Source organism: Lepidochelys olivacea (genome assembly GCF_965140295.1).
Source record: "Lepidochelys olivacea isolate rLepOli2 genome assembly, chromosome: 14".
Lineage (NCBI taxonomy): Eukaryota > Metazoa > Chordata > Testudines > Cheloniidae > Lepidochelys > Lepidochelys olivacea.
The window spans coordinates 8,432,500-8,459,402 of NC_140424.1; the positions used below are offsets into that span (position 1 = coordinate 8,432,500).

At 38.3% G+C, this 26,903-nt stretch overlaps 1 protein-coding gene across 8 annotated transcripts in view; it reads left to right on the top strand.

The window, feature by feature from the left end:
- The window catches only part of BPTF (bromodomain PHD finger transcription factor), a 91,996-nt gene that overhangs the window by 43,416 nt on the left and 21,677 nt on the right, over window positions 1–26,903 (top strand). For 4 of the 8 annotated variants that reach the window (XM_084647488.1, XM_084647490.1, XM_084647486.1 and 1 more), the window contains 16 exons: window positions 1,817–1,987; window positions 2,119–2,294; window positions 6,745–7,100; window positions 7,651–7,782; window positions 8,459–8,588; window positions 9,854–9,989; window positions 11,282–11,533; window positions 13,047–15,462; window positions 18,265–18,389; window positions 19,303–19,431; window positions 20,291–20,441; window positions 21,558–21,681; window positions 23,408–23,654; window positions 24,382–24,543; window positions 25,603–25,754; window positions 26,707–26,830. In XM_084647488.1, the coding sequence (XP_084503614.1) occupies window positions 1,817–1,987; window positions 2,119–2,294; window positions 6,745–7,100; window positions 7,651–7,782; window positions 8,459–8,588; window positions 9,854–9,989; window positions 11,282–11,533; window positions 13,047–15,462; window positions 18,265–18,389; window positions 19,303–19,431; window positions 20,291–20,441; window positions 21,558–21,681; window positions 23,408–23,654; window positions 24,382–24,543; window positions 25,603–25,754; window positions 26,707–26,830 (4,983 nt within the window). The remainder of the gene's footprint in view (window positions 1–1,816; window positions 1,988–2,118; window positions 2,295–6,744; window positions 7,101–7,650; window positions 7,783–8,458; window positions 8,589–9,853; window positions 9,990–11,281; window positions 11,534–13,046; window positions 15,463–18,264; window positions 18,390–19,302; window positions 19,432–20,290; window positions 20,442–21,557; window positions 21,682–23,407; window positions 23,655–24,381; window positions 24,544–25,602; window positions 25,755–26,706; window positions 26,831–26,903) is intronic. The other 4 variants (XM_084647487.1, XM_084647492.1, XM_084647493.1 and 1 more) reach the window with 3 other exon arrangements.

Below are 26,903 nucleotides of genomic sequence, written 5' to 3' on the forward strand. Positions count from 1 at the left end.
ATAATAGATGGAGGGTCTTCATTTTTCATGTGGGCACTTGAACACTACAGTTATTTATACCATATATGTGAACTAGTCTGTGTAGAGACTTGTTTCCAGTATATGTGGACAGGTTTGGGGTTTTTTAAGAATTTCTAGTTTAAAAACGGCAATTCATCCAGTCAGAGTAGATGTTCCTATGTATATTCATTGTCTTGGTGAAGCTGTTGCTTAGCTCTAAGAAATGAGGGAGGAACTGCATTTTAAATACAACGACAGGCAGTGTGATCCATTTACATCTAATTCCGAGATGGTAAATAAAATACAGATTAAAAAAATACTTTATGGGCCACTGTCAGTTTAAAAAAATGTTCTTTATCTGTTACTAATAACACTTTTAATAATATAAACTGTAAGAATTCTAAAAAAACTTCTTACCATTAATGTTCCATTTTTGCATTCCCCCTAGTTTGGATAACAAAACAAGCTAGTCACTTTCATTTCTTGTTTTTTATTCTCTAGCACAGTACTGTAATGCTTAGGTTGCAGACACAAAACTAGGGAGTCTACTTTGTTGTATTAAAAAATATACTCAGTAAAAATGTATATAAAAATTAAAATGTTTGACTTCTATATAGTCTGTTTTACAAGGCTTGTTTTTATAAAACATTTAGGTTTTGTAATTTTGGGAAAAAAAGTTGTAAAAGTATAGCAGATATTTTTTTAAAATGTAAGTATTCTTCTTTGATGGATCCAGTGCTCTGGATAGAAGTCATAACTCATGGGTATTTCTCTGCAGTCTAGCAAAAGTCAGAGTTTCTTTGAGGGGAGGAGTAGGTCCTGGAAGCATCATCACCTGCACTCGTGCTTGCTGAATTAATCACACCTTTCCTCAGTAAACATTTCCAAAGAAGCAAAACTTAATTTTTTTAATTTTTTTTTAATGAGTTAAGCTAAAGAAATCCTGCTATTATGTTGTCAACACTGCATCAATTTTTAGCATGATTTAACATTCCCTCTTGTCCTGACTTGAAGACAGATAAGAAAATCTCATGCTAAACCAAACCTGTATAGAATACTAGACAAGTTTAGGGAGTATCTGTCCAGAGCACTGTATCTACATGAGGAGAAACCAAAACTGCAGGTAAGAAAACTAATTTTGTCTTTCTCTGAGAGTTTGACAGCATAGATCGTTTTTAACTTAGTATATGTTTGGTCTTTGCTGATTCACTCTTTCTTAATTTGTATTTTGATGAACATATATTTTGGTAATGTTAACCAGCAGTTTCAGAATATCAGGATGTGAAGAATATCTTGAATGGCAGGTTAGGCAGAAAATCCGGTTTGAAATCTATGAGAGGTTAAATACAAAGAACAAAAGAAATAGTGATTAATTTTTTCACTTGTAGGTTTCAACTACTGAAAAGCATGTAATTGTCTATAAATAGACAAATGTTTATATTGGTAATATTTATGAAGATATTTATTTATGTAGAATTTGTCTATTTAATGCTTTGGGTTAAAACAATCACTTATTGTTTTTACTTTCTTGCTTATTTGACCATAGACATTTTGAACAGCTGTGATTGATTTGAAAGCTGATTGGGGAGAGGGAGATCTTTGTTTCCAGTAGGTGCATATGCCTGTGTATGCTTCATACATTGTTAAAGATTTTAGGTAGACTTTTTGAGGTAATTTAAAACCACCAATTCTTCCATGTTACAAATGAGTTATTGATGTTTCAGTAGCTCATCTGACTCTTTGAGTTTTTAACTTTAAGAAAAAAAAGTAAGCTTAATTGATACAGTACTAAATATCTAAAGTCCTTCTTTTGTAGAAGAAACTGGTCAGATGACCCCCAGCATCAGTCCTAGTGCATCCGCTGCACCCCTCCAGTCTGCCGAAAACAGCAACAGCAGTGAGCTAAATTCTATGCAGAATGACTCCATTAAGACATCTGATGATGCTGAAAATGCAGAAGGAGGATCCCAGACCTCAGAGGAAACAGGTAAAAATAAGTGTCACTAAACTTGTTTCTAAACTTGATTCTTAAATTTCATAATTCCCATATATAAACACATTTGCAATGTATTACCTTCGTTCTTTTTTCATGTTTGTTTAAATTATTTTTTGTGGCAGGGGAGAAATCCAATGGTGAAAGAAGTGATTCTCCATGCACAGGGAAAGGCACATCAGGCTCGACACGAATGCTTACCCGATTACGAAATCCAGATAGCAAGCTGAGCCAGATGAAAAGCCAGCAGGTTGCTGCTGCAGCACACGAAGCAAATAAATTATTTAAAGAAGGCAGAGAGGTTTGTACTCACTTTGAGAATTTCTAAAATATAAAATTATATTGGTAACATAAGAAGAAACCACCTTCCTGCTACAGTCTTAAGAAAATGGGGTCAGTGACATACTAGGAGGTACATGAGAAATTCACAAGTTGGTAGAATTGCCATATCAGAGGTAATTCTTAGGTTTTTTTTGTCCTTTATTCCACCCCCTTTCCCTCTGTGTAGCTGCTCTCTGATTTGCTCTCTGTAGAGTGGTGTGACAATAACAAAGTGGAGTAGAGTCGCTTTTCTTTAGTGTGAAGCAGGTTCTTTTGGTTTCCTTTTCCAGGAGAGTGATGCAGTGGGTATGGTGTACACATAAACTAGTTAAATATATTTTTACCCCTATTTTCGGTGATCAGATATGAAGAAATTCTCTTGCTAGTTGTAACATCCTGGTACTTTATGGTCATATTTGACTGTCATGTGCCTTTGTGTATTCCACTGAGGGGTGTGCATACGCTCCATGCCTCTGAGATTGAGGATTCTTGCTCGCAATGTGTGTTGGTCCATGCCTATTCCCTTCTCCTTCTCATGCTCTGAACTGAGGGCATAAGGGGCAGCAAAGACGGACAATTTCTGCAGTTCCTTTCTACTTCCTGTGGTCTGAGATGGAACCTCTTCTGTGTCTGCAGGGTTTGCTAATTGCTTCTGCGTCAAACTGTAAATATTTGTAAATAACTTTTAGATACAGTTTTTAGATCGATTTTATACTTTAGGTATAGTTTTGAGCAGTCAGGACCTTGGGAAGTCTTCCCCTACCTTGAGTCCCCACCCATACGGGGTGACCAGTATGCCCAACAACCATGCATTTAAGAACTGCGTTTCCTGCCGTTGTGCCTTCCCAGTCAGCGGTGGCCATCTCAAATGTTTTTACTGCCTCAGGGAAGCTCATGTCCCCTCCAAGTGCACTTTTAGCCAATCTATTCCAAGCTGAATGCATCAAACCTCTGAATATAGACTCTGGAGATTCCTAATAAATCATGCTATGAGGTGCCAGTTCAGCCTTCGCCCAACAGACCCCTATGTACATCAGGCAGAGGCATCAAGAAGTGCCTGTCGGAGCACAGTGACCTCTGCGGCTGTGGGACTTATAGGAGTAGAGCTGAGAACTCCTCCAAATGGACATGAGAAGAGTAGGAGACATTCTGATAAGAAGCAAGAGAAATCTGCCTCCAGGTATGCATCCGAACAAAGGACCTCTTCTCCGACATCCCCTAAGTCAGGTGTGGCTCTGTGCCCTGGTGGGAGTGTCAGGAGCTCACAAGGAGCACATCATTGTCTCACTGCTCCAAAGAGTAAACCACCCCAAAATTGGCATTAACCACAGGAGCAGGATCATACTCATTACCGGTCAGAGAGAAGCCAAAGTGGATGCCTTCTACATTGGTGGTACTGTCGTACTATGAGAGGGAGATGTCAGTACCAAAGGCCGTGACAAGATCGAGACTGCTGGTGCCACCGAAGAAAGAGAGTCCATGTCCATATGTCTGGGGATAGATACCCCGCCCCCATAGGACTTTGCCATCCTCTCAAACCTGGACTCTCTCATCCTGTAAGAATGGATCCTAACAAGGGAGATCACCACATTATCGATCCAAGGGATGGAAGAGAGGGAGAGCCGCTCACCAGTACCATCTACCAGCTGGAGCATATCAAGGTTGGCACCAATGTGGGAATCTGAAGCTACTGCCTCCTCTGAGTCAGTGTCAACACTACCATTGAGACATAGGGTCAGTCCAGACAGAGGATCCAGAGTCGCTTGGGCACTATCCTGATCTTATAGGAGCGATTATGCACCTCAGGACTCCATGGAGACCACCTCAGTTCCCATTTGACCCCTCGCACTGCCCTTTTGGGATCCCACGGGACCCATACATGCGATATCCCGAGTCAGACAAAATGAGCAGTGTGCTACTTCAAACAAGGGAGAGCAAGGTCCGCAACTCTCTGTACAGAAATGATCAATCTCTCAAACTGGTGTGCTTGCCACCAGATCATCCTCTCAGCATTGCATCTCCCAGGAATACACCACAAGTTAGACAGCCTCAGCAGGCACTTCTCCAGGGACAGCAAAAGAGAACTACACAATTTGGTAATAGAGAACGTATTTCAACAATGGGATCCCCATCTTCGGACTTCCTTGGGCATTTCTTGTTCTCTTGAGATGCAATCTGCTGTTGCAAGGGGACTCAAGGTCCAGGCTCCAAAGGAGAGGCATTTTTAATCCCTTTAATTAGTCAGGACACTAATATACACCTTTCTACCCGTTCCACTCTTACCTCAGGTTCCAAGAAGGATCAAGCAAAAGGGAGCATTGGTGATTCTTATTGCTCCAGATGTCCCAGATGGTTCTGGTTTCCCAACATTCTGCAGATGTCAAAATGTTCATACAGCTGTATTCAACTCTTCCCAGATTTATTGGTCCAGGGACTGAGACAAAATCAGGCATCCCAATCCAGCATCCTTCCACCTAACAGCTTGGCATTTGGCTGGATGATGACCCTAGAAAAGACATGCTTGGAAGCAGTTCATTACCTCCTTAACAATAAAGGAGGAGACCATGTGAGAGTGCCACACAACAAAGTGGAAAAGATTTTTTTGATGTGGTGTCAACATTGTCAGCCCCAGGGGATTCCAATATCTGTGTCCTCTTGGAATAGCTTCTCTTCTTAAAGACTTCATGTCTACTGGTTAAATCCCTGTGGATGCAATTAGCAGCTGTAAGTGCCTGTCGCAATAACTTGATCTCCACCATGTTGTGACAGTTTCCTAAAGGGTATCGTTAAAACCTTTCCCTGGTACTAAAAATTACCCTGATTTGGGACCTCAGCATAGTCCTGTCGGCATTAATGGAGGATCCATTTGAACATTTAGACATATATTCCTTAGTCCATCTATTGATGAAGGTTGCTTTTTTGGTGGCCATCACACCAGCCATGTAGGCTAGGGGACCCTCATGGCACATCCACTGTACACAGCCTTCCAGAGGGACAGTCTCCTGAAGACTACACTTGAAATTCACACCCAAAGTGGTCACAGAAATCCATCTAAATCAGGCTGTTCACTTACCTGTTGTCTTCCCAAAGCCATATGCCACCAGTGAGGAGAGGAAGCCTAACTCGCTGTATGTCTGAGCCTTGGCATTCTACTTCTAGAGGACTAAACCTTTTAGCAAAATCACCTAGATTACTTGTATCCCTTGAAGAACATATGAGAGGTGAAACAATCTTGTCCCAAAGACTGTCCAAATGAAGTTTGGACTGCATCCTGCTCTATTACAAATTGATTCATAGATATTAAGGTCAGAAGGGACCATTATGATCATCTAGTCTGATCTCCTGCACAAGGCAGGCCACAGAATCTCACTCCCCTTTCCCCCCAACTCCTGCGAAAAACCTCTCCCCTATGTCTGAGCTATTGAAGTCCTCAAATCATGGTTTAAAGACTTCAAGGAGCAGAGAATCCTCCAGCAAGTGACCCGTGCCCGATGCTACAGAGGAAGACGAAAAACCTCCAGGGCCTCTTCCAATCTGCCCTGGAGGAAAATTCCTTCCCAACCCTACATTGTGTGAGGGACCACTTGACTGACCCAGGCTGCAATGTTTCAAGGAAATTTGCAGGGCAGCACTGCAGGGTTCTGTTCACACTTTTACGAGATATTACGCCGTAGTTTAAGCTTCTACAGCTGAGGAATCGTTTGGCAGAGCAATCCTCTAATTGGTGGTACCGCTAGGGTCCTCACCCTTCTCTTCAATGAATTGCCCTCAATAGAATATACATATGGACAACTCAAAGAAAGTTAGTTAGTTATTTACCTTATAATAATTGGAGTTCAATGAGATTTGTGGTCCCTATCAGTATTCTAATACTCACCCTCCTTCCCCACTGCTGCTGAGTCTTATTCTAAGGTTACTTGCATTAGGAAGGTAAATAGAGGGGCAGTCTGTCCACGCTGCTCCTCGTGCTCCAGACTGAGAGCATAAGGACCCAGGCGTGGACCTATAGACAGTGCTAGCTAGAATTGTCCAATCTGAGACACATGAAGCGCCTGCACATCCGTCAGTGGAAGACAGATAGGGACCACACATCTCGAAGAACTCCAGTTACTGTAAGATAGGTAACCTTTATTTATTTTACTTATTTGCATACACAAATTCTAACTTCTTTGCACACCTATTTTGTGGGTGCAACTTGGGTGTCTACATTAGAAAACTTGGCCCCTAACTTTAATACTGTTAAAATGTTTTGAAGGTAAAAAAGATTAAAGAAGAAGAAACTAATACAATATATAATTCAGAATGAATGGATGTGACTTTGAAAATTGAAGGCCTGTATTGTAAACAGGAATATAATAGATATTATTAAAGATTTTAAATAAGTTAATTTAAAAAACAAACCAAAAAAACCCTTTTGTTTCTTTAACAAGGTTCTGGTGGTTAACTCCCAAGGGGAAATCTCCCGGTTGAATACCAAGAAAGAAATCGTGATGAAAGGAAACATCAGTAATTATTTCAAGTTAGGTCAAGAGGGGAAGTATCGTGTCTATCACAACCAGTATGCCACCAACTCATTTGCATTGAACAAACACCAGCACAGAGAAGACCATGACAAGAGACGGCACCTTGCGCATAAATTCTGCCTGACTCCTGCTGGAGAGTTCAAATGGAATGGGTCTGTACATGGGTCCAAGGTTCTTACCATATCTACTCTGAGGCTAACTATCATTCAGCTAGAGAGCAACATCCCTGCATCATTCCTTCACCCCAATTGGGCCTCCCACAGGTAAAGAAATAGCAAGTATTTTTTGATTACCCATATTTTATTTAATAACATTACTTTGTGGCACAGGTGCCAGCTTCCTCCTTTCCCTAAGGGTGTTCAACCCCTGCTCTGCCCCAGGCCCTGCCTGCACTCCACCCCTTCCCCCAAGATCCCACCCCCAATTATACCCCATTCCCACTCCTTCCCCACTCCCCCAGCGCTTCCTACACACCGCTGAACAGGCAGGCAGGAGGCTCTGGGACGGAGGGAGCGGGAGGAGCTAATCAGTGGGCCGCCAGCTGGCAGGAAGTGCTGGAGGGTGAGGGAGGAGCTGATCGGAGGGGCTGCCGGTGGGTGCTCATGCTTTGTGGTGTCCTAAGTCATATCACTCACATAGACAATAGATATCATTGGAACAGACACTTGAATAAATGTGATATGTAATGCATAACTGAAATAATGCAGTGTTTTAGCAAAGATATTTTAATAGTTTGTTTAGCCTACTTTAAAATCCTGTTGACGTATTGCTCATAAAATGAACTTGATATATTTTACATTCTTTCTAATGTAGGTCTAACTGGATTAAGGCTGTTCAAATGTGTAGCAAACCTAGAGAATTTGCACTAGCTTTGGCTATATTGGAGTGTGCAATTAAACCAGTTGTCATGCTGCCAATTTGGCGGGAGTCCTTGGGGCACACTAGGTAAGAGAATCTTTATGAATGTATTCTACTCTGATCTGCATCATTGGTTGAGCTAAAACTATAATTAAGAGTATTGATGAGAATTCAGTCAGACATCAAACATTCTACTAAATGATACTGAAATTCTTTATTGACAACGTATCCTGTTTCATTGCTCCTTTTCCTTCAAACAGTGATTTACTTAAACCCAATGATTTACCTAAGCCCCAGCCTCAAATGACATCAATGGGGAAAGTCTAAGAAAGCAACAGTGAAGAACTTTCAAAAACCCCAATTTGTTGGGATCTGACATTGTTCTCTAATCTTGGGATAAGAGTAGGTGTCACATTCATGATGTTGAATACTCTTGCCATCAACTGCTTTTGCAATTGTGTAAATGCTCATAAAAGCAACAGGTTTCAGAGTAGCAGCCGTGTTAGTCTGTATTTGCAAAAAGAAAAGGAGTACTTGTGGCACCTTAGAGACTAATCAATTTATTTGAGCATAAGCTTTTGTGAGCTACAGCTCACTTCATCAGATGCAACGTTATCACCAGTAATGTATATTAATGTTATTCCTTAACTTAATATTATTCATTGATAGTTTTTTCCCCTCATCTAAATCTTAGACATTCAAGGAGGTAGTATATGCCATTATTAGGGTGTTCAAATTTGCTTACAAAATTTGCCTGTATTAGATTACACAGAATGACAGCTATTGAAAGAGAAGAAAAGGAAAAGGTGAAAAAAAAAGAGAGGAAACAAGAGGAGGAAGAAACAATGCAACAGGCTACGTGGGTGAAATATACCTTTCCTATCAAACATCAGGTAACGTTTCTGCCTAGCAGTTTATTTTTAGAAATAAAAGACTTTATTTTTGTAGCAATTGTCATTTATACAACTCTGTTTTATACTTAAGATGTTAATGACCAAATTCTTCACTCCATTGCATCAGTGAGAGCCATGTGCACATACTCAGAGTTAAATTTCTGATGTTATTTCTGGACTTGATCATTTGAGGTTGCCTGTGTCAAAATTTTTTATTTATGATTCAAAATATGCAACTGTTTTTAATGGAAGTATAATAGGTGAACAGTGGAGTATCATTGAATATAAAAAGTAAGAAGTCTTTTAGCTAAATTGTGCTGAAACGAGATGTGAAACAATGAAACATTGCTGTCGAAACACAAGAGTTACACATTAAAGGCTATGATATTCTTCAGTGGAGATTCATTCAAGGAATTGACTTGGTTGCATTTGCTTCTGAATTTTTTAGGGGATTTGGTTTTTGTTGCTCATATTCTCTAAAGTAGAAAACAACTAGAATAATATCCTGAGCTCAAGGGCTAACAAATAAAGATAGTCTTATTTTAAGCTAAGATTTTTTAGAATTTTGCTATCGGACTGAGTTGTATTGTCAGTTTATTTTTGGGTATACATTTTGCAACAGACATCTTCCAGTATGATGCAAAAGTGAACAAAATTGTTTATCTGCTGCTTTCAACTTATTAAAGAATTCCTACCCAGTGATGTTGGCATATGTACAATCTTCATAAACACGCCAGTGTAGTTAGACTGTGTCCAAAAGCTAAAATTTCTGGAGATTTTTTTCCCCTTCACCCCTCAAAAAAACCCTAAACTTTCTTACAACATCCTTTCATCCACCAACTTCTCCCTTCCCTCCAGATCAAAACCTTGGAGAACAGATAGGCTTCACAGCATGACCTGAAGATTAGCAAATTGGGTCTTGGTGGAAAGCGAATTCTAGTCAATGACTTTTTGCTGAAAACATTCAACTCCCAGCTGCATCACTGTTAAATTAGGATGCTGTAAACTGGAGTCCCTCAAACAAAGCAAGATCACACAAGGGAGGAAGTAAGGGAGTTACCAGCACCCAACTCATTTAAATGATTAAGGGGGGTAATGAATTTTCTTGAATAAAAATCTTTCAGCCTAAAGTATTGTACTCCTGAAAAGTGCGACGTAAGTGCAAAGTAATAGTGTTATGGTGACTTGCCACACTTCTTTAAACCGTCTTTAAAGGTTTCAGTAAACAATGTTTTAAAAAATTAATGTTGCAAAATATTTAACAGGTTTGGAAACAAAAAGGAGAGGAATATAGAGTAACAGGATATGGTGGTTGGAGCTGGATTAGTAAAACACATGTTCATAGGTTTGTGCCTAAATTACCTGGAAATACTAATGTCAATTACAGAAAAGTGCTACCAAGTAAGTGAAATTTTATTTATTTTGAATTCATAACATACTACTTACTGAATTTACTGCATATTTAGTAGACTGCATCAAAAACATCCCAGATAAGTAGGCTTTGTTCTAAATAGTGTTCTATGTAAACTTTAGGAATTTGCTGTCGCCTTTTTTCTGTATATAGCGTGTATTTCAGCTGTCCTACAAAATTGATCATGTATGTTAAATTGGCTCATTTATGAAGTTGAGGTAGTTTGTAGTACTTACATATGTGCATCTTCACATCTGCTTTGTTCGTGGACAACCTATGTCCAAAAATAGCATTCATAAGCTAGTTATTGTAGATATATACCTATTTTCTATATTAACCAAATATTGTGCCATTAACCAGCTTGATTTGGAAACCATAGTTTTTGCAATGGGGAAGGAAGCCTGTCTGTACAGAAATAATGAAACGGGACTTCAATTTTTATGGGGAAGCAGTCCTATGAATGAACGTGACCTAAGCTCCATTTGGTACCGCTGACCCTTAAAATTGTCTGTCTGCAATTTTATTTAGAAAAGTAGTGGTTTGCAATTAATCTTGGAATTCCTTTTAAATATTAGAACATTGTGCGTGAACTTACTGCTATGAAACTTTTAAAAACATTTTCTGGAGTCCACAAAAACATGCAGGCTCCCTCTGCTGTATTACTTGTGGACACAGCCTTTGGGTTCCCTTTGTAACTGCTAGACTGGATTATTATTGCCTGATGGAGTCCAGAGTGCCAGTCAGGCACAAAATGTTTGCCAGTTGGATAGTTGGGTCCATCCAGGGTTTAAGGTGTATAGGCCAAAATTAAATAAATAAATAAAAAATTTGGAAGCCTATCTTGAGACACTGTAAAAGGGCCTGATTTTCAGAGGGTGGGTGCTCAGATCTTTCTGGAAATAAGGTCCTTTTAAGGTATCTCACACTGGGCTTCCAAAAACACGAGTTGCTTTTTAAAATCCAGACCAAAGAGCCTGAGCCTGCAGTGGATGGAATTTTTACTATTTTCCAGGATTGGGCCCATAGCATACATGTATATATTCAACATTTTGAGCCTGTTACTTGAATATATCACTGAAGTGTTGGGTTCTCTTTTGACATATTAACCATGCCACGTGGTTAACTTTGATTTCAGGAGGGCTGAAAAGGTAAAATAGTGTACGTGATGCTTGTGAAATGGAGGAAATAATGTAATTAAATCATTAACAAAATGTACTGAGTTATTTTGAGCAAGTTAAAACATTTAAAACTTTTTTCTACTTTTTTAATCTATTGCTAATAGCAAAGAATGATGTTACCACTGAAAACCAGTGCGAACTGGATAAAAGAAAAAGTCCAGCAAAAGTAAAAATAGAGACTGATTCTTCTAAAGAAAGAATAAAAGATTCTCATGATCCACAAGAGAAGGACCAAACGAAAATAGAAATTTCTGAAACCTTGGAGAGAGCCCAAGTAAAGGAAGAAAACAAAATGAGTGAAGAAAAGGTGGAAATTGATATGAATTCTGAAAACTTAGATAATGCAAAAGCTGAAGGTAATACAGACATATTTCAGACCTGAATGTGACACATCAGGGTGCAGTCCAGACCAGTGAGGGACTATTTACCCCTGCCCTGCAACTTTGTGTGCCTTACAATACCTTGCTGTTAGTAGCTCCTACCTGGGCTGCTCACAAACAGCCTTCCAGCATGCAAGTCACACCCTGAGTGTCTGTGTGTAACTGCAGCCTGCCAGCCACACTTTTGTGTTACACTCTGGCTCTCACCAGCCTTGGTTTATACTGCAGGGTGACCCCACCACACTCCCAGTCCCAGATTCTTCCCCAGAAATGTATGTCTTATACTGGCCAGCCTTCTCCTGGAGAGTCTGAATATATTAAGTCCATTACTCTTTTAAGGGACTAATATACATCAGTTTACCGCCTTAAGTGGAGTCACCCAGACACTTTAACTTAAACACTGGATTAGATAAAACAATAAAACAAGGTTATTAAGTACAAAGAGAAGTTTTAAGTGAGTACAAGGAATGAGTCATAAGAGTCAGAAATGGTTACAAGAAAAATAAAGATTTAAACTATATTAGATTCAAGTAAAGTTTCTCACCACGTGCTTCCAATAGCATTACTGACCAAAGTCTTCAAGTCAGGAACTCTCCCCCCAGAATCCAATGGCTGTTTTCTTTGTCTTCTCAGGTGTGGAGAATAAGAAGGGCAGGGGGAAGGGAGAGGAGGGCCTCTTGAGGTGTTTGCCCCTCCATTTTATAGTTTCAGTCCCTCTTTGAAAGGCATTTCCAGCTGAGAACCAAGAGACTGGTCTGGTGGAGGAAGGAGACCTCATGCTGTTTCACTGCTAAGATGGAGATCTTTGTCCCTGCCCTCCTTCCTTGCCAAAAAATGGCCCCTTGATAGGTGGTAGCCCATTAGCTATGTTGATGCCTGGATGGGGCATCGGCTTGCCTTTTGTGTTTGAGAAACTGGTTTAGCCACCCCCCAGATTTATCTGAGAAACACACTTCAGTCCTGATTTCAGCTGATGTTTATCTATAACTTTACACACAGTGTTGCTACATGCATTTTACCATATTACTGATCAACAAAGTATAAGTTTTTAAGTGATACCTCACAAGGCAAGCCTTGTACACAGATTATTACAATAGCATGTAGGGTGTGTGAATACAGGGTTGCATTCTGTCACATTTTTATATATCCTACCTAGGATATATGTTATGTATTTTTATGTATGTTAAAGCACAAGAAATCTTTTAACAAATCCTTTTTTAGTTTTGAGAGTCTCAGGTGAAGTTTTTTGACTAGTTTTTAGTCATTGTATTTCATACTACTTGTCTGCAGTAGCGTACCGTATGAGAATGTCTTAAGAGTTCTCTGCTTCATGCTTTTCCTAGCCCAGTTAATGTCTATCCAGCCCTTTGAACATGTGTACTGCTGTAAGTGCAGTTATTACTTTAAACTTCATGTAAAATTGAAAGTTATTTATTGTACTGTCATTACTGAGAGGTCCTTCTGATTCAAAAATATTTATTGTTCACAGCGGAAAGAGAAGTTGATTGTATAAATAGAGCCATCAAAGAAGAACCCATGGAGATAGATGATGTAAAAATGGAATCCCCCACAAAAAATGAGGATATTCACTCTAAAGCAGATTTAATCAATGTCAGCGAGGGGTTTCACTTAAGGACTTGCTACAAAAGAAAAGTAAAAACATCAAAATTAGATGGACTACTTGAAAGAAGAGTAAAACAGTTTACGCTGGAAGAAAAACAGCGCCTAGAAAGGATGAAGCTGGAGGCTAGTTCTAAACCTGTAGGCAGTAGATCTGTGAGTCCACAGAAAAACATAGATGAGCCACAAACAACTAAAGCAAAAGAAGGAAGCCAGATTGACATGTCTCCCCAAGACAGAACCCATATTTCAGGTAAGATCCAAACTGAAGATTCAGTTCAGGACTGCTTGCCAACCAGCAGTACACCTTGTACAAAAACCAGTGAACCAGACCAGCCTTCTTTGCCTTCCATAGACAGACTGTCAAAAAGAGAAGGCCAAGTACTGGATGATGCCTCTGAAATTCAAAGCTCAGTTCAGAACATCACTAAAGAAGGTGATTCTGAACCAGTCGCTACTGATAATAGTCAAGGACAAGAAGTTCTTGAAAAGAGAGAGAGTGAGAATCCCCTCATGGATGACTTAAAACAAACACACACAGAAGATATAAGCAAGAGTGGCACCTTAAACAATGAAAAATCTTCAGAACAAAAAGTATTTAATACCACAGTGTCTCAGAGTAAATGTGAAAACCCCTTACAGCCAGTGGTAACTAAAAGCAGCTGTGAAACAGATGTTCAGCCCATTGCTGAAAAAGCAACCTTGAAAGAAAAACCTGAAAAACAGGTCAGTGACCCAGAAAATAATTGCACGCTGAAAAGCCATTCTGAATCAGTGTCCCCACAAGAAAATGATGAGGGAAAAGATATTGCTCAGAAAAGCAGTGATGGTAAAACTGAAAACAAGATTTTATTTGATCAGAAACAATCATTAAAAACCAAGTTAACTTTAGGAAAAACACCTGAAAGCCAAACTCCTGAACACATTGGTGGAATAAATGTTAGTGATGATTTACTGAATTCTAAAGTCACTGAAGCTAATGGTGAAAAGCAGGGTCAGGAACAGAAAATGGAAGCAAGTACCATAAACAAATGTCTCGATCAGCTGAATCTAAAAAGTATCACTGACAAAAAGAACAATAAGAATGGAGAAATAGAGACTAAAGTTGAGAGAGAGAAATCGGTGGCATTTCAAATTAATGGAAAAGACAGTGACATTAAGATATTGTCAAATGAAGAATGCTTAATGAAAGATACCTGTGATACTAAGGCAGGGAGTGATATTGAACCTAAAGTCAATAATATTAGTAAATCCATTCCTGAACATGAAATAAAACCATTGACTATTAAAGAATGCTCTGTAAAGCCATTAATGAATGGTGATATCACTATGGAGGATACAGATTTAAAAAATAACTTGGATGCTAAATCATGTTTACAGAGTTCTGCGGAGATTGGTGGTGAATCTGGAGAGTATCCTCTGCTTCCAAATAAAATGTCCAAATGTGTGCAAAATATTGGAGAAAAGCAGCATTCTCTTGAAAGATCCAACTTTGTTGATAGTGCTTCTACACAAGCACAGCTTTCCTGTAAGGAAAATGTGATTAGTGAAGCAGAATCCATGGAAACTGAAGCTGTTATGGGTAAGGACGTTGCACCCTCACCAGTAACTTCTTGTGAGGAATCTAGCTTGAGTAGTGACTTTACTGATCAGAATGGCCTGCAGATGTATAATAAAGTTGAAAATATCAATGGAGAAAATAAAACAAAAAATAAAACTGTTATTACAGAAGTGACCACCACAACATCAACTGTTTCCACAGAATCCAAAACGGTGTTTAAAGTAGCAGAGTTGTCAGCCTTCAAGGATGATAAACAAACTATGGTGTCATCTACAGAAAATTGTGCCATTTCCACTGTAACCACCACCACCACTGTAACTAAGCTTACTGCACCTGCTGCAGACAGCAATGTTGATGTCATCTCTGTACAGGAGCACAGTAAAACTGTGATTACAACAACAGTAACTGATTCATTAACTATTCCAGGAGGCACGTTAGTGACTTCCATGACTGTGAGCAAAGAATATTCCACAAGGGATAAAGTGAAGTTAATGAAATTTTCGAGACCCAAAAAGACTCGTTCTGGAACAGCCTTGCCATCTTACAGAAAATTTGTTACCAAAAGCAGTAAAAAGAGTATATTTGTTTTACCCAATGATGATTTAAAAAAGTTGGCCAGAAGAGGAGGTATCAGAGAGGTTCCCTATTTCAACTACAATGCAAAACCTGCCATGGATATTTGGCCGTATCCATCCCCAAGACCAACTTTTGGTATCACTTGGAGGTACATACTTAATGTTTACCTTTTTAAAGAAGAATTTGGGATGGGATGAAATTAACTGTAAAAATGGAAGCAATACAATAGGCATGCAAAAGGTAATTTTTTATTGACTTAAGGTACATCAAAATAGGGCATTCTTATTCCAAAATAAGCATCCACACACAGGTTTGCACTGAAATCACTAAAGGTGTTGGTTACAGGTGATGTAAGGATTGTCTCTATGGGAAGTTACTGCACAGCAAGCTAGGGTGTGAACTTACAGCACACTAGCTATTCCAGCGACACCTCTTACTGTGCACAAAAATGCCCTCTGGCAGTTTAGCTCTGAGCTAAACTGACAAGGGTGCATTAAGTGCTCAGTAAATGTGTTTAGGCCACGAAGGTCGTGCCAGAGTAGCAAGTGCACTGTAAATTTACACCCTAGCTTGCTGTCCACTAACTTCCCCATGTTTCAAGTCCAGTTTTTAGATGGATCCAAACAACATAAAACCAGAATTTAAAACAGTGTTGTAGAAAGGTTTACCATAAAATAAAAGTATCCTGTCCACGCTACACAAAAGTGGTGGAAATAGATTTATATGGAACTAATTCTCAGGCTCTGTTTAAAGACCAGTGGAGATGGAACCTCAGTGTTACCTATAATTGGTGAATAGGTAGAATAACCTGTTGGAACAAAATAGTTCTGAGACTGTTTATAATACTAACCATATTTAAACATGGTTGTGGCTCAGCTGCATTAAATGTTTTCTTTTTATCGAGTGTTTTGGTGGTGATGGTGGGAGGGAATGTTATAACGGTTTTCAAAGTCCCATGTTTTTCTTTCAGTAGCCTTATCTACACTAGGTGAAGATGGAGTAGTGGGAAATGTAAGAAAGTTTAGTGTAGACACAATTTCTATTACATTTAAAATGTAGTTATAAATTTACTTTTTATAGTCTGTGTGGATGTAAGATAAGCTGTAATATACTTTTAGCCATAACCATGTTTAAACATGTTTTTGTATATGTAGACAGGGTCTGAATTTTATTTTCTTTCAACAGCCTAATTTTCTTGGTTTTATGTGATTATTCTTCTTTATAACACAAAACTCTTTGTACAGTTGGGCCTGAATGGTATATGGTGTCTTGTAGATTTGCCTGCTAAAGCTCTTCCTTAATTCCACTGCGTATCCACAGACTCTCATGCTTTAGGGCTTGGTTCTGCTCCCATTCAAGATGATGGAAAAACTCCTAGTAACTTTAATGATGCATAATCAAGGTTTTAGTGAGAATCATCTTAACAATTTTAGTCTCTTCTCATCACAAAATGCTTACTAAGAATCATTCTAATTGCTCTGTATTCACCTTAAAAGAAAAGGTGACCAAAATCTATTATTTTTAAAAAGCAATAACTATTGCTGAATTGTGTTATGAAAGTTTCTTTTGATTCATTCTTGATCTGTTTCTACAGCCCATTATTACTTGCAAAAATCTGCAGTATTATGATTAGGCACTGATATTTTATCTTTGATATTTAAATCATAATAATCATTGTTATAAATACAGCTGAAAACTGAGTTTCTCTGGTGGGGAGGGATTTGCAGATTCCTGCAGAAAATCTTCACTGCACTTTATGGACCTGCAGAAATACTGTTAATTTTTCAGCTTAACTCATTGAGAGAGCCCCCTAATTTGTCCCTGGGTACCTTTCAGATAAACTCCCAGCTTCAGACATTTAGTGTTAGCCACTTTGTGCTAAATCTGACTCCTTCCTGCACTTTCAGATATTGCTTAGATCTCAAACAAGGCTGCATTGTACCTACCTATCTTTTGTATGTGCTGTCTGTTAAGTTCCATATGTTTTTCCTCTGAGTGGTATTCGATGGAGGGATTTTTTTGGTCAGCCCCTTTTTGCATGTTCCTCCAGCTGCCCAGTGTCATTCCTGTAATGGCATGTAAATAACTCGATAAAATTCTCTCCTCTTCATCAAAATATGTTTAATCTATCCTCCACTTCCCAACTCATCACCTTAAGATGAGGTGTATTTGTGCACACGTGTCCTTTACCCACTTCCTAAGAGAATTCTGTATATGCATTGTCAGTAGGATGTAGAAATAAACTCAGAGAAACTTTTACAGTTAGGCCCTCCTCAGTGCCATCAACAGGTGACTGTGCCTTGCTGCAGACACTTTCAAAACAAATATACACTATGCATTCTTCTATGGCTTTTCAGTCTTAGTTTAGAATGTGCTAGGTTTTTATCTTTGTCAGTTTGTTCTGGACCATTTAAACACATGCCTACTAATAGAAGGCCCTGTTTCATTTACTTATGAAGAAAAGTGGAGGTCTTTATTTTATGCTTTCCAAATTTTGACCTCGTATGTCATCTAATAAAGATAATTCTATTCTGTAACACTATAGAATATATAGACTGTCATGTTTCTTGCACAGGGCTTTTTCTGGGGTCATGTGGAACAAAAGAGATTTTTGAAGGACACGACAAACTGACGTTGCAGAATTTAGGGGTGTTTGCTACAGCATCTTATCCCATTGTGCCGTGGAGTACATAGGGGGACCTGTCATGTATCCAGCCTTGATGCACACATGCAGTACACACTGACATCAATGGGAAATCTTCTGGAGATCTAGGGCAGTATGAGTTCCAAAGAGTTTGAGGAACCGAATAAATTACAAGTGTTCATGCTACTTAAATACTGAAAAGATAAAATGAAAACCCTTTGAGTCTTTGGTTTGGTTAGTCATGAACTTAATGTGTTCAGTTTAAAATGTAACATATTTTATTTTTTTCTTTGTGGCTTGTTTTAGATATCGACTTCAAACGGTGAAGTCATTGGCTGGGGTGAGCCTTATGTTGCGGTTACTCTGGGCATGTTTACGTTGGGATGATATGGCTGCAAAACCCCCACCTGGGGGAGGAACTACACGCACAGGTAGTATTTCTTATAAGCTTTTGCCTTTTTAAAAATGAATAGTTTGTATTAATTTAGGATATTGGTACTGAGAGTCTGTCTAGAAAAGTGCAATATGCTACACAAATTTCAGTTGGTTAAAATCATATAAAATTAACATTATATGGTTTATACCAATTGCTATTTTACTTATTTTGAGTATTTTGGAGAAATGGATGTATCAGTTTAATCTAAATGCTTTACTTTTCTGTGTACATTTTTGAAAAAATCTAACCAGAAACAAAGTGTGTAGAGTTGCTTCCAAACAGTTACTTCAGAATGATCATCTGAGGTTAAGAAAAATTTCCCTCACCTTGGGTGAAATCCTGGTTCTACTGAACCCAGTAATGCCAGGATTTTACACCTTCTTACTGGTGATAGTGTTACTTTACACAAGAGTGGGGTTTAAATTTTCCTCTGACAATCAAAATTGACCAGTGTGTGAGGTAGACAATCTATTCTGATATTACACCTCCTGTGGTTCTAGGAGTGGGCTGTCTCTTAAAATGTATTTCTCTGTTTTTTGTTTACTCCAAACCAATCTGCACACACAATCACTTATTTCTGCCATTTTTAACTGCAATATTCTTTGATTTCCTCACTGTAGCCCATATTTTCAAATCAGCCTGCACGCTTTTGTGCATGCCTTATTTCCATGTGCACAATTCAGGAGTTATGTACACACATGCCTTCATACAGGTAAAAGCAAAAATCCAGATTTGTAAATCTGAGCCTGTTCATGCAGGCACTTGAAATAGCTTTTATGCTTGCCTGTGAAACTCAATGGATTTTTGAAAGTTATTTCTCCACAACTTCCTGTCTTTATTTCTGATGAACAAATTGTTTACCTTTTATTTTCTAACTTAATACATCGTATTGGGTTAAATCACTGTAGAAACATCTGAAACTGAAATTACAACAACTGAAATAATCAAACGGAGAGACGTTGGTCCTTATGGAATTCGTTCAGAGTACTGTATAAGAAAAATCATTTGCCCTATTGGTGTACCTGAGGCTCCAAAAGGTATGTTTGTTTATAAGTCTTCAAATGTCGTCATAAATTTTATAGAAATAAGTTTAACCAAATTTTTATGGTAACCCTGACCATCTAAGGAGAGGGCATTGTTGCACAAATTGAGATAAGTATTCATTCTCCATTCAGTTGTGTTAAACAAATCAATCTAGTCATTCTGTTAGATTTATTATCTTAAAGTCAAAGGCCTTCCTGTTTCTAAAATGAGATTTGCAGAAATGAATGGGGTAATATACAGTAAATCTTCTTTATAAGCAGGATATCCTGTCCTTAACATGTTAAAAGAAAATTATCAACTAATAAAAAGTTAACCCAACTCCATATCTAATCTACCATATGATATTGTAGATTCAAGTAGGTTACAATTGAAAAACAGCAAATTTGTGTGTGTGTGTAATATTTACTTTCTCTGGATTTTCAGTAGCCATGCCATCATACAAAAGAAGCTAAAATGAACCTACCCCTACAGATCTTTAAAACTCTAGACATTATTATATTTTTCTCCTGATTTCATTAAAATCTAACAGCCCTCCTGAATACAGTTTTAGCTTCTAGCTTCCTGAAAATCAAAAATAGCTTGTGGATCTGTTTTGCTTATTATAGAGTCTTGGATAATGATACTCAGATTACTTCTTTAACAGTTAGGTTAGAATTTTTAAAAGTTTTCAGCTTTGGCCTAACAGTGCTGCCATTGAATTCAGTGGGAGTTTGTTTGAAAAATTTATTCTGAATAACCCCCATTTTCAAACACTTCAGAATTTGTATAAAAATTGACACTAAATAACCTTAAATTTGGATCTTAATTTTATTTCCTGGTTTACTTTAATGAATGTTTGACTTTTCTCTAAAGAAACTCCTACACCTCAGAGGAAAGGCCTTCGATCAAGTGCATTGAGGCCAAAGAGGCCAGAAACGCCCAAGCAGACAGGACCTGTTATCATTGAAAGTTGGGTAGCAGAGGAGGAACTGGAATTATGGGAGATCAGGGCATTTGCTGAAAGGTAAACTGATGCAATTTAAATGACGCATTTTAGTTTGTGTGTACTTTGGTAAATAAATGCTCCAACCAGATTGCCCAAGCTATAGGTGATACCCATAATGAATAAAAAATTAAGCTTTTAATGTTGTCTTTGCTTTCTTTTTTAAAAATGGGCAAACTTTAAAGTTGAAGGAGCAAGTTACTGGTGATGCCAGAAACTAATTTAATTGTGGCAGATCTATAAACCTACACACTAATTTTGTGTTAATCTAGTATGTAGTAACTAAGTAAACTATTATTTGACTGCTGTATGAAGTAAACAGTGTTGTGTGCCAACAGAGTATTTCTGTACAGCATGAGTCCTTCTGACATGCACATTACTTACTAAAACGATAAAGGTTTTAAATCATTCACAATACGAATGAAGCAAATGTGTCCCTTAAAACAAAGGGTAAAGTCAGCCTTTAAGTCCCAAAGTACACTCACATGAAAGGAATATTCACAGTGCTTCACATTTAGAGGAAAAGTTATAGCTAGACCTTTATCTTGCTTATCTAACAAAATGCTATTGTTTTGAGCTGTTGGTGTTATGCAAAAAGTGGTGTTTTCAGTCTCTCAAAAATAGTTTTCAGAGTATCAGCCGTGTTAGTCTGTATCCGCAAAAAAAAAAAGGAGGACTTGTGGCACCTTAGAGACTAACAAATTTATTTGAGCTTAAGCTTTCGTGAGCTACAGCTCACTTCATTGGATGCATTCAGTGGAAAATACAGTGGGGAGATTTATATACACAGAGAACATGAAACAATGGGTGTTACCATACACACTGTAACGAGAGTGATCAGGTAAGGTGAGCTATTACCAGCAGGAGAGTGGGGAGGTGGGGGGAAGAAACTTTTTGTAGTGATAATCAAGGTGGGCCATTTCCAGCAGTTGACAAGAACGTCTGAGGAATAGTTATAGACCACAGACTTGATAAATAGTTTCTTTGAAAGGCATTGCATTAATTTGCTTTAGAATATTTCAGGGAGTAGTCTAAGAAGCAGGACTAATTCTCAAAAAATCGGTTAAGCTGGATAAAATGAAATAGCCTTTTTGTGTACAGTAGTAATTTTTTTCTTTGGTTGCTTGTCTTTGGCAGGGTGGAGAAAGAAAAGGCACAGGCAGTTGAGCAGCAGGCTAAGGTTAGTGAACAGAAGAAGGCTGAGGAATTCAAGGCCCAAATGGAGGTTCAACTAAAACAGCAACGATTGGCTGCCCAGCAGGTGGGGGAGCCATTAGTAGTCCCACCTGTCAAAAAGTTTGCATTGTTAGTCTGCGTACATCCAAACACAAGAAATAAAGTATGCCTCTGTAATGTTATTTTTCAAGTATAATTGTAACTTTTCCAGTATATATACAAACTCAACATTCTGGAAAGTTCCCACTGAGATAGTAAACATTGTTACTTACTGTACGTAATACATACATTATTTTGAAGTACTGGGCTGTAAGAAGGATTTTTTTTTATAATTGTCTTTCAGTTTTGTAGACCCAGTTTAGATTGTGTCCAAAAATGTTTTTCTTCCACTTTTAAAAGGGGGGTGTGAAATAGCATCCTCCAGGTGGGATCTGAAGCATTCCACAGTCCGATGGAAAGCAGCTTCAACACACAGTTGACTGTGAAATTGGCTAGATTGGTTCCCATGCTAGAATTAGGACAAAACTTTCTGATTTTGTCCAACCCTGAGTTTGTCTGGGTACAAGCATGGAAGGGGAGGGTTGTGTTTTAACCTGCTAATTAATAATCCCCAATACCTGATCGCAGGTTGATTTTTTATTTTATTTTATTTATTTTGCACCCTGATTTTTCCAGAATGGTTTCATTTTTCCTTTTGTTTTGTATTGTCTGTAGAGAATACATTTCTGCCTGTTAGTGACTGATACCACAAATAGTATTTTAGAATTATCTAAGCATAAAATGCCAACCCTTAGTTAACTTACAAACCCATTACTTTATTTTCTAATGTTTATGCTATTTTATATCTTAAATCATGGCTATTTTAATTCTTAAATCATTATTTATTCACTTGTAAATAGTGAAAAAGAAATAATGTTGGTGCCTAAGCAGTTCTACCCACTTTTCCCAGACTTGCAGTCACGATTCAAATTGATAAGGAGCACTGCTCAACGTGAAATATATTGGAAAACATGCAAATTACAGTTGGCATTTTTAATTGCTTGCAGATAGCAGTCTCTCTAAAATAAAAAAGCACCATTGCTTAGGGTAGTGACAGTATGGGAAGCCTACTGTCATGTAAGGGATTGTTGAATATGGTTTTGAAAGTAAGCTGGAGATTGGCTTCATTGTCAGATGAAAAACTTTAAATAATGGTATTCTTTTGATTATGGTAAATTAGATAAAGTAGAAATGGAGATATCTTCACTTTCTGACACTTTTGTTACCATTAGCAAGATAAAGCTGCTGCCAGCAGTAAACTCAGGAAAGCCAACAGTAATTAAAAATTGAGCTGTGTGTGTAATACAGGTTTGCATCTGTCATTGAAATTGATGAAAGCCATGGACACATACTGAAACCCAAAATATGGGCATATATTTTCTGACTGTAGTTTATCATGATAAAAAACTTTCTACCTTTTGATGTTTCATATTTCTTGATAGTCTGAGAATAGTGAATAAATGCACTGGATTGATTATGTACAGCATTCAAAAGATGCTGTATACAATGTGCGGTGTAGCACAGTGGAATGTATACATCTGCAATACAGAAAGTATTTTATGGCAAATTATAATATTGCATGTGTATGTCAATTGTGATAGCTTGATAGCAATCTGTAATGTATTCTGCTTCAATAATTTAGTATTTAGATTTGCTAGATCCTGTTTGCATACCTTATTTTTCAGTGGGAAAAATTAGGTATTCATCCCTTGCAAAATCTACAAATTTTAACTCTTCATTCATTCATTGAGTTTTTCCTCTAACTTTGATAGAAGCGACTGGAACAACAGAAGCAGTTACCTACAACAGCCACTACGGTCACTACAGCAAGCAGTACTGCAACCACTGCCTCCACTCCACAGAAGGTTGTGGTAGGCCCATTAACAGGCCCAGTTCCTACTGGAACCAAAGTAGTGCTTACTACTAAAGTGGGCTCTCCAGCTACGGTAACATTCCAACAGAACAAGAACTTCCATCAGACTTTCGCTACCTGGGTTAAACAAGGCCAGTCCTCAGCAGGTAAATGATCTGTACCCTGGTCTATACTGGGGGGGTCGATCTAAGTTACGCAACTTCAGCTTCGTGAATAATGTAGCTGAAGTCGACGTACTTAGATCGACTTACTGTGGTGAAGAGTCGACTGCTGCTACTCCCCCGGCGACTCTGTCCGTGCCTCTCGCGGCGCTGGAGTACAGGAGTTGACGGGAGAGCGCTCGGGGGTCGATTTATCGTGTCTAGACTAGACGTGATAAATCGATCCCCTCTGGATCGATGGCTGCCCGCCGATCTGGCAGGTAGTGAAGACATACCTTAGGTGTCACTAAAGGAACCTGTTGTTAGTCATTGCTTCTATAGCACACCAACTTTTTCTCTATAATATAGCAATATTGGAATTTAATTTCTCATCTTTGTGGTTAACTTTATCAGTTTGGGAGGGAGCTGGGGAACAATTACTTTTGTCTAAAGATGAATGTCCTGTCCTTAGGCCAATATTTTTCCTGCACTCACAAGCCAGGTTGTTTCATTTCTTATCTATGCCAGTTTTATCTGTAATATTTATGGTGAAAGTGTTCTGTGCATAAATTCATTGTTTCAACAAACCTTTAAAAGATATAATGAGGGGGAAATGATGACTCATTCAAAAGTGGTTGTATAATAACCTTCCAGTTTTACTCTTTTATACTTAAGACAAGTCATATTTACTAATAATAATCAAGTTCAAAAATTGACTTTCTTATTTCAATAGCTACCAGCACAGCTGCTACATCAGCTACAACCATTGCCAGCACAGGTCAGACGTTCCAGATTGCAGGCACTCCAGTAACTATGGCAGGCAAAGTGATAACAAAGTTGCCACTTCCAGCAAACAGCAAGATTGTTGCCGTTAATGTGCCATCAACCCAAGGAGGTAGGGGTAAAAAATGTATCTTCTAACTTTCTAATTCAGATTGCATTAACATTATTTTCCTAGTGAAATAAAATGTGACTTGCCTCTTTTTAAAAAACAAAAAAAACCACAACCACCCAACCGGAATAAGTCTCTACAGCTTTTTCTTTGCTGCTGCCAAAACAATGGCAGTTGTTTTCAGGCAAAAAATGTAGGTTTGTATCTTAAATTTCTGCCTGCTCTTATCCGTGACCTTGGGTCTTCTACTCTATGTTCCATAGTGCATAATCAGAAGCTCTAATTTCTTTCGACAACCTAGAATGCAAAATTCTTTTTTCTGCCTCTAAATTAGACATCAGCAAAAGGATTCTTTTAAAAGTGTAGCAGAACAGATGTAACCGCTAATTGTTGTAAATATTTGTTCCTTAGAAGCTGGTGTGATTCACTTTACTTATCAGTGCAGTACTGTTGGATCCTTTTCTTCTTGATTGGAAATGACAACATGACATTTTGTGAGCTTGTAGATGGCATATCACTTCTTCACCAAAGAAAAATACTCATTCCTCCATCTCCTTTATTTAATCTATGAAAAAGTCATGGAGACTGCTAGCTTTTGATGGTGCTTTTTTAGGTGGATGAATGGCACTTACCATGCTCTTCAGTTCCATGAGTTTGAGGCTCATTGAGATGTTTAAGTAGGTCACTTGGAAGCAGGGAGGCACAGGCCATCCATATCTAAATGTGTAAATAATAATCACCTGTATATGGGACCACACATGGGCAAGTACCTCATCATAAAGATCAATAGAGAGGTTCACAACTCTGAAATACCATTCTTTGCCCAAATCCTTTTAAAATATCAGTCTGTGGACTGATACTTTGGAGGGAGTTGTACAAGCAACAGAAGAGGTAATGCTACTTCTCTATAGAACGTGAAGAAGTTTCTGCCAAGAGACTTTGACAGAAGTCCCACAGAAGGGTCATAAAAACTCAGAGTGAGAGTACTGGATGTCAGTGTGGTGTCCCTATGATTTATCACATTTGCAATTTTTTGTATTGATTAATTCTTTTTTTTATTAGGTGTTGTTCAAGTTCAGCAAAAAGTGTTGGGTATCATTCCATCAACTACAGGTGCAAATCAACAAACATTTACTTCATTCCAGCCAAGGACAGCGACTGTAACTATTAGGCCAAATACCACAGGGACTCTAGGTACAACATGTACTTCACAAGTAAGATGTTTTTCTGAGCTTTATCAATTACATTGGGTAAATACATTGGAAGTCATGGAAGGGCACATGAGCAAACACAGAAGCAGGATCCTACATGCATATGCAGATGCACAGCAAGTCTCATAGACTCTAAGATTTCAGAATAGGATTTTTAATAGGATTATTGAATTATTAAAGTTTTCAAAGGTTGTGCTGTATTGCTATGTAAGACATGCAAGTTTTGATTCAGACTAGAAATAAGGTTGTACAGTGCCTAGCCTAGTACAGTGGGGTCTTGATCCATGGCTAGGGTGTGTAGGCACTATGGCAATACAAATAATAATGTGTAAATTTAACACGAAGGGAAATTAACAATTGAAATAATTTACCTAAGGATGTGGTGAATTCTCCTTCAGTGTAGTCTTTAAATCAAGACTGGAGATCTCTCTCAAAGATATACTGTAGCTCAATCAGAAGTTATGAGCATGATGCAGATGCTACCGAGTGAGGTTCTGTGGGCCTATATTATGCTGAAGTCAGACTCGATGATCTTAATGATCCCTGTTGCCTTGATATCAATCTGATTCCTGGATTCCGTCTCCCACTCTCTAGGCTGGCGTTCACATTTGGTCAGAGTGGGAGGATAAACCCACGCATAATTTTTTCACCAATCAAGGAGCCACTTCCATGTTGTCCTTCTTGGCTTTTGGCTGGTCTCTACAAGACAGGACCTCATAGCACATAGTTTTAATGAGTAATCGATACTTATCAGAGCTAAGAAACTTGTTAGGAGAGTAAATAGGACAGAGTTTTGCTAAAGTCGGCTTTAAAAGAATTTTCAAACATGCAACATATAAATATATGAGCTACTTGTATCCCTTTATTTCTCACTGTTTGTAAAGAATTCCAGGTTCAGCAGGATATGCGCTTTTTGAAAAGTTTGACATGTATGTTCTCCTTTTGCTGTCTCTAGATAATGCCAGGGACACCACTCCGCCCAGGTATGACAGTAATAAGGACACCACTTCAGCCATCAACATTAGGAAAGGCCATCATTCGAACACCTGTAGTGGTGCAGCAAGGTATTCTTCCATCCAGTAGGTTCATTTTAATTATAAATTTCCAATGTGTGAAAACCATGGTTTGTTTCTCCATAAACATTTTATGTAT